This window comes from Balaenoptera borealis (genome assembly GCF_965194805.1).
Source record: "Balaenoptera borealis genome assembly, chromosome: 5".
NCBI classification, from domain to species: domain Eukaryota; kingdom Metazoa; phylum Chordata; class Mammalia; order Artiodactyla; family Balaenopteridae; genus Balaenoptera; species Balaenoptera borealis.
In genome coordinates, this window is record NC_138862.1 from 98,058,760 (window position 1) to 98,073,242 (window position 14,483).

The 14,483-nt window shown below is 41.8% G+C and overlaps 1 protein-coding gene across 1 annotated transcript in view; it reads right to left on the bottom strand.

Moving 5' to 3' along the window:
- The window catches only part of LOC309629521 (uncharacterized protein), a gene marked incomplete at its 5' end in the record, with an annotated part of 62,262 nt that extends 47,911 nt beyond the window's left edge, over nucleotides 1-14,351 (bottom strand). The window contains one exon of the mRNA XM_082393611.1: nucleotides 13,926-14,351. Within this exon, the coding sequence (XP_082249737.1) occupies nucleotides 13,926-14,351 (426 nt within the window). The remainder of the gene's footprint in view (nucleotides 1-13,925) is intronic.
- Nucleotides 14,352-14,483: the final 132 nt, after the last annotated feature.

A 14,483-nucleotide genomic window follows, 5' to 3' on the forward strand; every position in this document is an offset into this window, starting at 1 on the left:
TTCCATCTCACACAACTGCAAAGACTCAGCCATAAAGCTCACATTTTTGACAGCTGGCATTTAATTTGTCTGTAGGTCAAAAGCCCTACTATCTCTTGTTGCCACACTGAACAGAGGCAGGAAGCCTCACCTGCAATCCTGCCCATGTGTAACCCTCCTCCCTTGTGAGACTGTTTACCTCCTCTTCATGTTCAATTCTTGGCCAGTCTGTCAGATGTAAAAGTGTCTTCCTTGGGCTTCTGGGGTCCTTCAGAATTAACTTTTCTTCCAGACCCTTAGGCTCTCTTGAAGTGTCTGTCTCCATGTGGACCAGAACTCCCTACCAAGGGACTCTACCCCACCTTAAGAGGACCCCTATTTTCTTCAGAACAGGCTTCTTTCCTGCTATGCTAGAAAGTCATGCCAGAAACATAAGTGCCCCACCTACGCTACCAGATGAAGAGCTTAAACTCTGAGATAATTGAAGTAGTCACAGCAAGAAGCAAAGCCTTGGGGAGGACATTAATAATGCAACATGTGGTCACGCAGATTCTACATACAAAAGAGAATATCACAAGCATATTTAATTTGAAATGCAAGGACTACAGCAAAGTGAGTTAGGAATTTTGGTTGACTCTCCTTGGAAACTAATAGCTTACCACAGTCTAAACAGCTATGGATCTATCACAAATGCAATCTCAAAAATATAACGGCTTGTTGGAGTCAAAATAAGGACTTCACAGAACAAAATAAAATTTATGAAGAAAGTGAAATAGGAAAGTTTGTGAGGCAGAGGAGAGCAAAAGACTTCAAAGTCCACTTCTATTAATATTAATCTGGTACTAGGGGGTCCAGCAGACTGATCCTAACCAGACCGCCTTACCTTTTAAAAGACCAGCTCACCCTCTGGAATTAGACATCATAAAAAGTAACCAAGAGTAGGACCAAAGAAGTTTTATCCTTACTTCACAGAGAATAAAATTGGAATGAATAAAATATCTAAATTGTAGAAATGGGTTTTGTTTTGCCTTATCGCTATCCCTAAATAATGATTTTTCAACATTAGAGGCATGGTACAACTGCACAGAGTTTGTTGTTCAGATGAAATAAAATGAAACAATATACAAAACCCTTGTCATGTTGCCTGGCGTGCAGATCCTGCTCAATGGATTCCATTGATTCTGCTTCTTTCATACAGAAGCAATGGGCTTAAGAGAATAACAATAAAACTCATTTTCATGCATTACCCTTAAAGGACTATCTAATCTCTATTTTCTGATGATTAAAATGGAAATTTTTTCTTTCTTTCTTTCTTTCTTTTTTTTAATTTTTGGCCACACCATGCAGTGTGCAGGATCCTACTTCCCTGACCCAGGATTGAACCCATGCCCCCCACATTGGGAGCATGGAGTCTTAACCACTGGACCACCAGGGAAGTCCCTGGGAACATTTTTCAATGATAAAATCCGCTTTTTTTTTTTTTTTTTTTTTACTTTTGACAAGGTATGTTATAAAATGTTGGGATTTCAGATAAAAAACATCCATTAACATTATGATAATGTTCTTTTTTACTGTGGGGAACAGAAGAAGCTGAACCTTCCTTCTTTACACCACCCAACATCCAGAATTTAAACAAACAAAAATAGGTGGGTACTTCTTTGCTTAAAAGCAATTCCTCATTTTATAAAAGAATGGTATGAATAAAAAAACTTCTAAAAATTTAAATTATCCTGTGAAAATCAGTATGTTCTTCAAATATCATATTTACAAATATAGGTTACAAGTATCTGAATTTCTTGAGGCCAAATTGCTTTGGAGTTCAGAGTTTTTCAGATTTTAGAAAGGCAGTATGGTACATATGTGCCCAGAAGTGTCTGGAGTCACACCCTAAACAAACCCATTAATATTTATTTAAAGAAACTTGAGGATTCTCATACTGACTAAAATAAAGTCTATAATTAGACTCACATCAGCTCGGTGTAGGTTTTGCCACCAAATTAGTTTGTGACAAATAACAGCAGCAATCAAAAAAGTACCTGCCAGTATTTAGAGCTTTTTGGATTTCAAAATTATGGATAAGGGATAATGAAACTATTTTTTATTTGAACACACACTGTCAGGTAAACCAGTCTAGTGTGTAAATGTAAGATGGGTAAGTAATTTAAGACATAAAAAGGGCAGCTTGTGTGCTGATATCATACAGACAAAATCTACTGGAAATAGAAATAACTTTTAGGAAAACTACAAGACAAAAAGAAATGGTGAAACCGAAGCATGTACCTCCTAAAGCAAAAGAATTTCAAGAGCCTCTAGTGCAGATTTGGCCTGTAAAAGTACCACCTTGGCATAAGATTTCTTAAAATCTACTCTGGTCATTATTTACCACCACTAACCAAAATCTTCTGGCAATGAGTCCGAAGCCATTTTTTTTTAAACAGACAACTGAAATTTATTTCCTACAGTTCTGGAGGCTGGAAGTCCAAGGTCAGTGTGGCAGCATGGTCTGGTGAGGGCCCTTTTCCAGGCTGCAGACTTCTCGTGAAGCCATTTTTTGAAGGCGAAAAAGAGTACTTGGAAACTGAACACACAGTGTGGGCAAAGCCCATAGGAGATACTTCCAGAAACTGACAATCACACAAAACTAGTTCACCTCACTCTTCAGGTTTATAAACATACAAAAATCACATGGTAAAAAGGATAAATGAACACATGCTCCCTCTTATTACTGTTTTTGTATAACCTGCATCCTAATATTACTGCCAAATCCCAGGATTAAGAATAGATCCTTAGCACCCCAAATAACAATTTACAGTGAGATGATCTTGGATCTTCCTGGTATTTAATGCACTTTGATGGTGTAAGGCTTCTGGATCCCCTTGATGTTAGACTTTATATCTCTCCATCTCAGTTTTCTCTTAGAAAATCAAATATTTTATCTCTCTAAGCAAATGAGAGTGTTTCATTATTATCAACCAGAAACATTCTTTAGAGAAAAAGCATCCTGTAACTACATCTTATCAGGGAAGGCTTAACATAGAATAAAGCCAAACAGAAAAAATAATGTCTTGGGCAGACATTTCCTTACATTTAAGGGATCAATGTTAAATAATCATATATAACAAATCACATTAGGGACATATATTAAGGCTGGTTAATCCTTGAAGAACACGTAGTGGCTTGGCCAAAAAGTTCATTTGTGTTTTTCCGTAAAACGGTATGGAAAAGCACGAATGAACTTCTTGGCCAATCCAGTATCTCTTGGAACATCTGTTTTAACAGATAAATGAGAAACTAGAGACCAGAGATGTTACAGTCTCACCCAGGTAATAAGTAGCACAGCCAGAACAAGAACTCCCAATGCTTACAAATAAGTTTGGAGTACTTTTTAATCTACGAGGGGGCAATAGAGGGGCTGCAGAAACAGATTACCAGTGATTAGTTTAAATTCAACAAACAATTACTGGGCTCACACTTTGCCCTCAATGAAATTAAAATCTACCTGCAGAATTAACATGGCCAACTAAATAAAAACTGACAGAAGACGCTCAACAGGACTTTAGGAGACCCTAGGATTCAGATGAGGGAGAAGGGGGGAGACTTTTCTGGTGGGATTGAAATGGGACAATGCAACAACTTACTGGGAGCACACCTGGCCACTACAAAGAATCCCTCAGTTGTTCAGTGAGCCAAAAATATATTTAGAGCCTTCACAACCATCGCTAGGTCATTAGAGTAGACTATGAACTTACTGGTCCCTTAAATTTTAATGGCCCTGAGCCCTTTTAAAGGTGGCACTGACAGCAACTTTAGCTGTGAAACAATTAAAAGGTTAATGGTGTTTCTACTATAAATAGATTTATCAAAGGAGAATGCTGACTGAGTCATTTCCTGGTCCCAACTTGTTACTGTCAGTTGAATTCAAGCAAGATGTGCTTTACAAGAGATGTAAGGCATACCTTTTAATGGCTGCTGCCTATTGTGATTCCTATTTCAAAATTCATTTCATATTGCATATAACATGCCTAAAGCCCAGTACAAATACTATTCTGTTATCACATAATAGGCCAGTGTGTATTGCTGTGTCTTGAGTCTCTACTTGTTTTATTTTACATGTGGTATTTCAGTCCATTGAAAGGAAACCCGTGTTCGTTTTTGCTCAGCCTGATACAGACAGAGTTCAAAAGTTCAAAAGATAAGAAGCGGTTCTCAGCATGAATAAACCGTGAAAGGCATTAGAAAATAAATTTTTGATGTCAAGATACATTCCCAGTTTATTCACGCTGAGAACACTTTTCTTATCTTTGGGACTTTGTAAGCTAGGATAGCCAAAATTTGTTTAAACTCCGCAATAAATAAAAAAGCAATACAATTTGACTATTATTCTATTGTCGCATACCTTTGTCTATAAATCTAACCTTTTACAGTATAATGACAATCTGGAAGTACTGCAAATAAGATTAGTGCTTTACGCTCCAGAGGAAAAAACAAATTCAAAATTAGGTTGCGTTTCTCCTGATCCTGATCAGAATCTACTACGTTAAACCATGAAAATAGTGCTCTTAATAATTCAGAGAAACCAAACCTCAAGTCTCCTGGGACTGCCTCTTCCCTCAAGAGTAAAAGCCATTAAAGCTCAGAAATACTGTCAATTCTTAATTAACCATATCAGTGAGGAGGAACACTTAACACCCCTGAAAACTGTCCACTGAAGAGTGACAGAAAACACTTCCCAGATTGTGAGTTGACAAACCACATAATTTATAAACCAGGAGCTGACTTTACAAACAGTTGGCTGGAAAAGCCTTTACTTATTCCGAACATGTCCTCATCATTATCACATGGTTATCAAATAGATTTCTTTAAGAAAACTAGAGATCTTCACATACCTATGACAAATACGAATGACAGCTCAGATTGCTGGGACAGACAGAGAGTCAACTAATCATATCTGCGGGACCTGGAAGTTCTCTGTGAAATAGATGACTTTTGTGCTGGGAAGTTCATTGAGAGTAAAGGAAAGTGTGGAGAACACTGGGGGCCTCTGGGGGGTACCCTGGTGAGGGGAGAGTTCCAAGGGCATGGGAGCAATGATGGCAACACCATTTAACCACAGTACCTGTCACCCCTGGAAGATACTCCGCCCTTCCAACAGCCTCCGAGGCCTTGCCGTGCTCTGCTCTCTTCCTGTAATGGATGCTCTTCTGCTTTGATTCCCACCTCGCCTTCAAATGCAACCGCTTCCAGGAAGCTTTCCATGATTTCCTCTCATGAGTTTGGTTTCTCCTTCCTTTTTAATTACACTCATACTTTGGTCTAAGGTACTTAACTATCCTACAACAAAGAACACAGTTTTAGAAGTTCCTTGGGGATGGGGACTTTATCTTGCCCATCTTGACAATCTCCACAGAACCAAGGAAAATGCTTTGGCCATTGTGAGTTGATCTTAAAGTGTGCCCCATCTGTAATTAACGCTGCTGGAATAGGACAGCAGGAAGTCCTTTGTCCTGTCATGTCTGGCAATGGGAATAGTGAGGCCGAGAATGATGGCAGACACTAGTCCAGCACGAACTCAGACACATGCAACCACTCTCCAGAAGTCTCCACTTCTTGTCACCACAACCGCAAATGACGGCTGCCACAGGTAAGTTCTCAACTAAAACAAGGTTCTTCCATCGAGTGTGTTTGGGTAACTCTAAGTCAATTACTTTCCAGTAGTAACAGCCTCACTTTCCATGTTTCTCTTTTATTTAACGTTCCTGAGGCCTTCCATGGCATTTACACTCCCTCTTTCCTTCTTCTCAGGCAGTTTCTTAATCTCCTCCTTGGGTCCTTTTTCATCTGTCTTCCTGTCATATATTACAATTCCCCACGTTCATTCTTCAATAATCTTTTCTCCTCACGTTTTATACATATTTGTCTCCTGCCACTTCAACACCCAAATATAGCTCTAGCCCAGACCTTTCTCCTAGCCTCAAGCCCTTTTGTAGAGCTTCCCCAGAATTCTCCATCTGAGATCCCACAGACACATAAGTGCCCACAGCGTCACTGCTGAACTCACCTTCTTCTCGCCTTTCCTGTGTTTCTGATTTTCTCTGTTACCCAGAGGTCACCTCAAGTCTTCTTTCTCTCTCACTCCCTCCCTTTCTTCCACACATTCACCAACTCTTCTTTGGAATCTGTCCCTTCTTTTAATCACCACCACTATTTCCTTTGTTAATAAGACTCACACCACTTCTCCCTCTACTACTGAAGGAACCTCCTAATTAGGCTCCCTACCTCTGGCCTCTTCCCTCTCCAGGCCATTCTTCATTCAATAAACATAAATCTGAATAGGTCCCTCCCCTGCTTTCAGTCAGTCACTTCCTGGCTCCTCACTGGTCCACTGCTAAATCCAAAGCTCTCAATTTGATATGTAAGATCCTTCCTGAGCTCTATCCCCTCTCAGCTGCCCTAAACCCATTTTCTACTGTGGCTCCTTTTATATTCTTCTCTCCAGACATACCATTAAGAAAATGATTTACGGTTTTTCCTAAAGGAGAGGAGACCTCCTTCTTCCTGCACATGCTCTTCTCACCAACTAGAACCCACCAGCACCACCTTTATCGTCTATCTAACCTTTACTCAATGAATCAGCTTAAGAAAAATACACTCTTGAAACCTACACTGAGGCCCTGGATTCTTTCTTCCCTCCAACTAGGTTATATGTTCCATCTCTGCAACTTTTTTTTCTTTTGACAGGTTCTAGTCTGTTCCTTGATCTCCCTCCAGGTCTATGAGTTGCTCAAGGACAGAGGGTCACCTTATCCTCTCTGTATCCCCAAAGCCCAGCAAAGTAGTTGACATTGACCAACTATTTGTTAAATGGAAGTAACAAGAAAAAAAAAATCAGCTACACATTAAGCAACTAGGTTAGTGATTTGATTTCAGCTTCAGTGGAGAAAAGACAGATACTTGGGATTTGAACATAGCCCCTTGAGTCAGCTCATTAAACCTCTGTGTTCATCTAGTTCCAGAGTTTCCCACCTACTGAAAAAGAAATGGAAAAACAAGTGCTGGATTTAGCAAAAGAGAACAAAACTAGATTTAAGCTTTAGCAAAGCCCATGCTGCTGAAATTGGGAAGGAAAATGTTAGGGGCGTTGGGAGACAATTCTTCAAGGTCTCTTACATTTCTTCATACCTTGTGAAGATGCTTTGATGGCTTTTGTTCTAGAAGGATGTTTGTATATAGCAAACAGCTTTGGAAGACTTAGAGAGTGTGTCCTGCCAGGGCTGAGGACGGAGTTGTTTCCTGAGCAGGATAATAAAGACGATGTCTCCCTCTAAGGGCAAAAGTTGGGCAAGGTTGCTATCAGCCCCCTTATAAGATTGGAGATTTTTTTAAGGCCCAGGTTCCTCAGCTGCGACATAAATCCACTATGTACACAGTATCCATTTGGGCCACCCCTCACTGCCCCATGGAATTCGGGGTGGGGGGGGGATGGAAGCCAGTGCAAACATGAAGCTCACACTACCTGCTATGGCTTGATTAATAAAGTCCTTTGTCTCTGATCAGGAGCCTCATATCTTCTGTCAGCAGCTATGTACTGTGGCAGACTAACTTGTTACCTTGAAGGTAGAGTAAAATCTTACACACTTCAGAGTTCCTGACAAGGAGAAGGGAACTAAAGGAAATTTTTTTAACTCTTTGATAAACGTTTATGAAATTGAATACTACCAGAAAGATAAGTCTTAAATAGAGTATAATAGTTAAGGGCAAGATTCTACAGTCAAACAGTCTGGGTTCATAGCCTAGCTTTTAAAATTATTAACAATATAAACTCTCCTGAGCTTTATACCTTTATATGCAATTTCTCCAGAAAACCTTAACTTCCCTAGATCTCAGTTTCCTCATTATAAAATGTGGATACCAATATTACCCTCTGATAGGGTTGTTGTGAGGATTAAATGAGTTAACATATGGAAGGTACTTAAATTGTTCCTGGCATTTAATAAATGCTATTTAAGAATAATACTCTGATGCTCGAACTTTACTCCATGGACAGTCAAAGTTTTTAAGAAAGGAAATGATGCTAGTAAGTCTTTGCTTTAGAAACCAACTTTGATGAAAGTTAAACCATATATATAATAAAAATAAAGAGGATCCGGAGAATATGAAACAGAAGACTAACCAAGAGATGACTAGAGCAGTCTAGGAGTAAATATAGCTTGGCTGGGCTTTAGTGCTGGCAATGGGGAAGAGAACTAATTCAAGAGATATTTCATTGCTGGTGTTTCTAGAATTTTGGTACCTGATAGGAATATAAAAATTAATTTCTAGTTATCCATTGTCATATACAAAGGCCTTTTCATAATCATCTCACTTAAAGCTCATAATATAACTACAAAGTAAAGTGGGAGAAAAGTGACAGATAAAGGATTTCAAATACGAAGGGAGGGGAAGATGAGGGAAGTACCTCAGAGGGACAGAACGTTGATAACTAGAGATTATCTAAGGACATTTTGAGTCTGAACCCCATGATGATGATAAATCTATCGTTGAAAATGCAAGTCTGTAGCTCTGAAGAGAATGGGGCTAGATGTACAGATCTGGGTTTCACCAGAATAGAACATATGATAGAAGCCAGTGGAAAGGAAGAGATAAACCAGGTAAAGTATATAGAACGGGAAGAGGAATGAGGATAGAAGGTGAGAGAAAGCAGGGGCCGGTGCAGGAGAACTACAGATGATACAGAGTGTACAAAGGAAAGGAACAAGTGCAGCAGTGGAGAAGTGGGAAATAGGAATAGGCAGTAATATCACATACTACGGGAAAATCAGAGTAGGGTGAGTTCTGGAAAAAAGGCAGCCTCTGAGAAGGAATTTCAGCAGAGAAGGCCAGATTGCAGTGGTTTAAATGATCAATGATAAGATCACTGATAAGCATCAAAGAGCTGTTCTTGGGAAATTGAAGGTGAAGGAGAGAAGCAGGGTCAAGACAGATCCACATATAGCCACAGACATATAAACATGGAACAGAAAGAGATGTAGATAAGGAGACTTGGACACATTGGGGAGAAGAGGAAAAAATAGTAGAAAGGAAAGAGTTGGCAATAAAAGAAAGAAAAGAGATGACTAATAAAGAAAAATTTTAAAGGTGGAATGTGGAACATATAGGGAAGGGATTACCTTGAAAAAAGTAGAAAGTTATTCCCATGAGACACCTAAGAAAGAAGTAAAGATACAGAAAACAACATTGAAGCTGAGGACAGGGAGCCTGACAAAATATTATATATTAAATAATATAATGTCAATCTCATCAATAAAGTATGGGTTGAAGTTGACTGCTAAAACTACATGGCCGAGGTGAGGCTTAGGTCCACTTGAAGCAATAGGAGAAAGAGTAAACTACTGCTAAATATAAGCAGGAGGGTCTGGGAGGCTGGTAATTTGAGACCCTAGGAAGCCTAGAAAGGAGAGGTCAAGGGCAGAGGGACCATCACAGGTAACAGTGATTAGGAACAAGTCTCTGGGGTTAGAATGTGCCCAAAGCCCATCCCGCCACTTCTCAGCTATGAAACTTCAGACAAGTTACTTAACCTCTCTCTCTGCCTCAGTGTCCTCATCTGGAAAATAGAGATGATAGTATTATCTACCTCAGAGGATTGTTGTTAGGATTAAAGATATCAATAAATACAAACTACTGGAAATAATGCCTTGCCCGTGGAGAGAACACCCAGCCTTCTCTACTTCACTTTATACTCAGTGTGGCTGACTTCATGAGAAAGGAAAATATTTCTGAACTAATTTACACTGAGTAAATGACAGACCACAGACCATTCTTAAATTATTTGTAAATTTAAAAGTGGACTGTTATTAGCCCCAGATGTCTCTAATTGGCTCAATTTCAGGCTTTCTCAGAAGTAAAAAACAAAACCAAAACAAAATAAAACAAATTCCAACATGGTGTGATTCTGAATTATTATACCTTTTTACCTTTCTCTACTTCTAAATTTATTCATTATTTGAAAATCTAAATCTCTGCCACTCTGACCACAAGTTTCTATATCAGCTACAGAAGGCTGAGGTGAAACAGTTCTACAGGCATGTGTTGGATGCGAGGGTCGAGTGGATAAACTGTATCATATCAGGCACATTTTGGATTTGTATGTCAACCTGTATTGGATACCTACATTAGGGAATGGATGTGTGCTGTCTTAAACAGTTTAGGAGACTGTTGAGTCACAAAGTGACCATACCTTTTTAAAATTCCCCCCAAGTGTCAGAGAACGCCAAGTATCTCAAGTCCCAGGAGCTTCAGCTACTGGATCTGCCATTATAGACTTCTGCCTGTGTGATATCTATCTGCAACGCTCTCATGTTTACTACTTCCATCACGTTGTATACAATAATTATGCAAGTGTTTACAAGAGAGCATTACAAAGGATAAATTTTAATAGACTGTATTACAGCCAGTCATTTTCCTTTGATGTCTCAAAGATGTGGAGTAGAGTTTATTTCCATCTATTTAATCCTTGAGAAAACATTTGCAGAGTACCATTAACATAAGTAAACTCTTCAATACCCCTTTATCAAAATGCCATCACCGGGACTTCCCTGGTGGCGCAGTGGTTAAAAATCCGCCTGCCAATCCAGGGGACACAGGTTCAATCCCTGGTCCTGGAAGATCCCACATGCCTCGGAGAAACTAAGCCCGTGTGCCACAACTACTGAGCCCGCATGCCACAACTACTGAAGCCCGCATGCCTAGAGCCGGTGCTCCGCAACAAGAGAAGCCACTGCAATGAGAAGCCCGTGCACCGTAACGAAGAGTAGCCCCCGCTGGCTGCAACTAGAGAAAGCCCGCATGCAGCAACAAAGACCCAATGCAGCCAAAACTTAGTTAATTTTTTTAAAATGCCATCACCGGTTACAACTCTCCAATTCATAATATACTTGCCATGGATAGCTTTCCCTATTCCACAATTCCCAGTTTAAGCCGAGCCCATTGCTTTAAGTGTTTTAAGTGTCTACAGCCATGAGAGAGCAGGAAATTTCTTATGAAGAGTCTCAGTGAGGAGAGAAAGCAGATCTTCCTTGTGTGGAACGATCTTACCCACTGCAGGACAATCAGCACCCCAACGCGCCTCCATACCCAGCACCAAACACCAACAGAACCCTATAGCTTTCACAACAGTCAAAAAAGCCCCACAGGTTCCTCAATATGCACTAGGTAAAAGGTACCAGCCACCCTCCCACTGAGAACCCCCTGCAGTGATTACAAAGAACTTCTTAGAAACACTGGCTGGGCCTGGGTGTTCTGAAAGGGATGATATTTGTTGAGAACTCCAGCACTGGAATTCGAACACCTGGATCCAAATCTCATGAATTCTAGGAGTGTGAACGTAACCTGACTGTGTCTCTTCCTTCATCATAAACGGAGATGATAATGATGGCTACCTTGTAGGGCTATTTCCAGGATAATATGAAATAATACATGTAAAGTAGTTAGAAATTTGCCTGGCATCTAACTAAGAATTCAAAAAGATTAAGTATTCATTACCTGTGATTTCCAACGTGGAATCACATAGTAGGTACGTAGGCACTCTTTGTGAAATACTGACATTATGAATCTGCCTAACCTTAGTTATACAAGGTTTCCTAAAAGTGAAAAGACAAGGTTATCTGATCAATTATCATTAGAGTTGGAGGACCTATATGTCATACATCTTTTGCTTCATTAGTAAAATTTCCTTTGAAAATGAGCTTACCTGTGGAGTAATGTACCGTAAATACAATGCATTACGTTTAGGCTGACTGTTATTTAGCTACACAGTCATTTCCTCTTTTCAGTTGTCACCCAAGCTCCAAAATCTGCTCAAGTACAAGATCAGCTACACAAAATTTTTACCTGTGTTAATGACCTATAAGTGCCAGTCAGTAGGATGATGTGTTCTCATTAGTGGTCCTCATCTCATTAGAAGCCTGCTCTCACTGATAATGGACCTCAGAGGTCAATAAAAATCTCAGGAAGAATTCTCTTTAATTTAATAGATGGACAGGTGTGTGGAAGCCAAGTGCTCTACATGGTTGTATTGCACATGCCTACAATGATAGCAAAGGCATCTGCAGAAACCTAGCACTAAATCCCAACATGGTTCCTGCTGAAGAAACCATTAACGCTAATACCAGGGCTTCCTATCCAGATTTCAGAAAGTACTAAGAGTCATCAGAGTGATCTCAATAACTCCCAGAAAGAGCATCTCTATTAAACACCCAAGAATTTATATTGGTTTTAATATCCAAACTCATCTCACCTGATAAATGAATGAGCTGCAGCAGCAGTGTCCTTTAAAAAAAATGCAATGTCATCCTTCCAGCCTTTTCAACAAAAGTATCAATACTGAAACATGAGGTAAAATATCTAGGCAATATGAAAAGCGAGGTGGTATTCCTGTTGGTTTTCAGTGTCCCTCCCCCAAAGGGATTTCTCTGTTTCATGTGCGTGGGTAGCTACCTAATGAGCCAGCCAGGGTCCACTTCAATAACAGCACTTGTAAAAGTAAGAGCATGGCTAGCCAGCAGCGAGCATGCTAAAAAAGCAGCTGCTAAAAAGTGGAGGCTTATGCATGTACAAGCTACCCAAAGTAAGATGTGTTTCCTGAGATAGACTGGAGAGGAAACGCCTATTCAGATAAACAAGACACATCTTATCAATGTAAAATAAATCACCTACCCAGAAATTTCTTGCATTTCTGCCAAAAAACGTATTTACAAACTATGTAGGCAAGTTGTTGTTCTGAGATGCCACCGCACTGTGGCCATGTCTCAAGATTTATAGTTAGTGACATTTGCAGTAACCAGGTAGCAAATCGAATCTCACATGAGAAGAATGAAATATGGAAATGTAAAGTGAATCCAAGAATAGAATTTTTTTTTGATAAGAAAAACTCAAGACCCAGAAAGGTATGGATGGCTTTGTGTACTCCTCTAAACCATTTTTCTACTATAAAGCATTCACATTTCAGAAAATCAAAGATGAAGCAAAGAAATAGCAAAGACGTTTAAAGGTTCAAAATACCCTGGGGTCTATTCATAACCGCTCAGGAGCAGGAAGGAAAATCAGTTAAATTTGGCTTCTCTCTCAGACAGTTCAATGACGATCCCCTGATGCTACAGAATTTAGTGCAAACTTCTTCCGCCGGTCAAGGTGACCGGGCAATTGGTAAAGATTCACACTTCCCCTGAGCTTCTCGCTACAGTTGACACAGTGACCAAGAATGAGTATCTGCTGCCTTCTTCACTTCTAATCTGGAAATGAAAGCATGCCCCACCCTCAGAGGATGCGTTTCAGTCATCTTCCTACTCTAGTTCTCTCCTAACCGGGCTAGCATCTAAGTGGCTGCGCATTCGGTCCTTGCCATACTCTCTTCCCCAGCTCCTCACTTCTGCGAATGAGCCGGGGTTCGCCTGTCGTCAAACCTGTGGAATAATCCACTCCTTCGGACTCGGAGATACTTCTCAAAAAAAAAAAAAAAAGAAGACTATATATATATAAACTCTTTGGTCTCTAGAAAGGACATGTCAAGTAACGATTTCATTCAAAACCCTTTCAGAAAGTGGAACTTAGCATTAGCCCATTACTCTTCCAAACAGGAAATTAACACACACACACAATTTGGGGGAAAATTCTGTCAGGCGCTGAGAAAGTCTGTCAGGTGGAAAGCACCCAGCCCCCCCGGGTCCTCGTCTCCGACCCGAGGACGCGCTGGGGACAGCGTTCCCGCCGCGCTCCGCCTGGGACTGCTCGCCGACCCCGCCCGGTGCCCGCCTGCCACTCCTGCCCTCCATCCCTTCCGGGAAGGAACGGCTGCGGCCGCCAGGACTGCGGCAGGTCTGGGGTGGGCGGAGGCATACGGGGCCGACTCTCCCCCCAACCGCGTCCCGGAGCGCGCGGGCGCCACTTACATGCCGGGACGGAGCTGAAGGGCTCTGCCTGGCGGCCAGCCGGCGGCCACCCAAGCGCAGAAGCACCAGAGCCACAGTCGCCAGGTCATCTCCGCCGGGCGGAGCTGCTCCAGCCGCCACGCCGGCTGCGCGCCGCGCGCCACTCCGGCTCCGCAAGTCCGAGCCCCGCGCAGAAGTTGAGCTCGCTGGGCGGGCAGAAGTTGGTGTGCGGGGCTCGCGGGTCCGACGAGATGCGTCTCCCTGCGGAGGGCGCGAAAGCAGCTCGGGCCCACTAGGCATCACCCGCGACGCGGAGAGCGCGGGCGGAGCGCCTTGGCGAGTCCCCGAGGCGCCCGGGGCCGCCGAGATGCGCGCCCTTGCTCCGCCGGGAGCGATTGGCAACCTGCGAGCCCAGCAGCCCCGCAGCTTCCTCAGCCTCGGTGCCATGGAAACGCGCTCGCCGCCCTCCGGGCCCGGCCCCTCCGGAGCGCTTAAAGAGACAGCCCCGCCGCCACCGCGGCTCGACTAGCTGCTGGGCGCCCCCCACCCCCGCGCCCTCCTCACCCCCTCCTCTCTCCC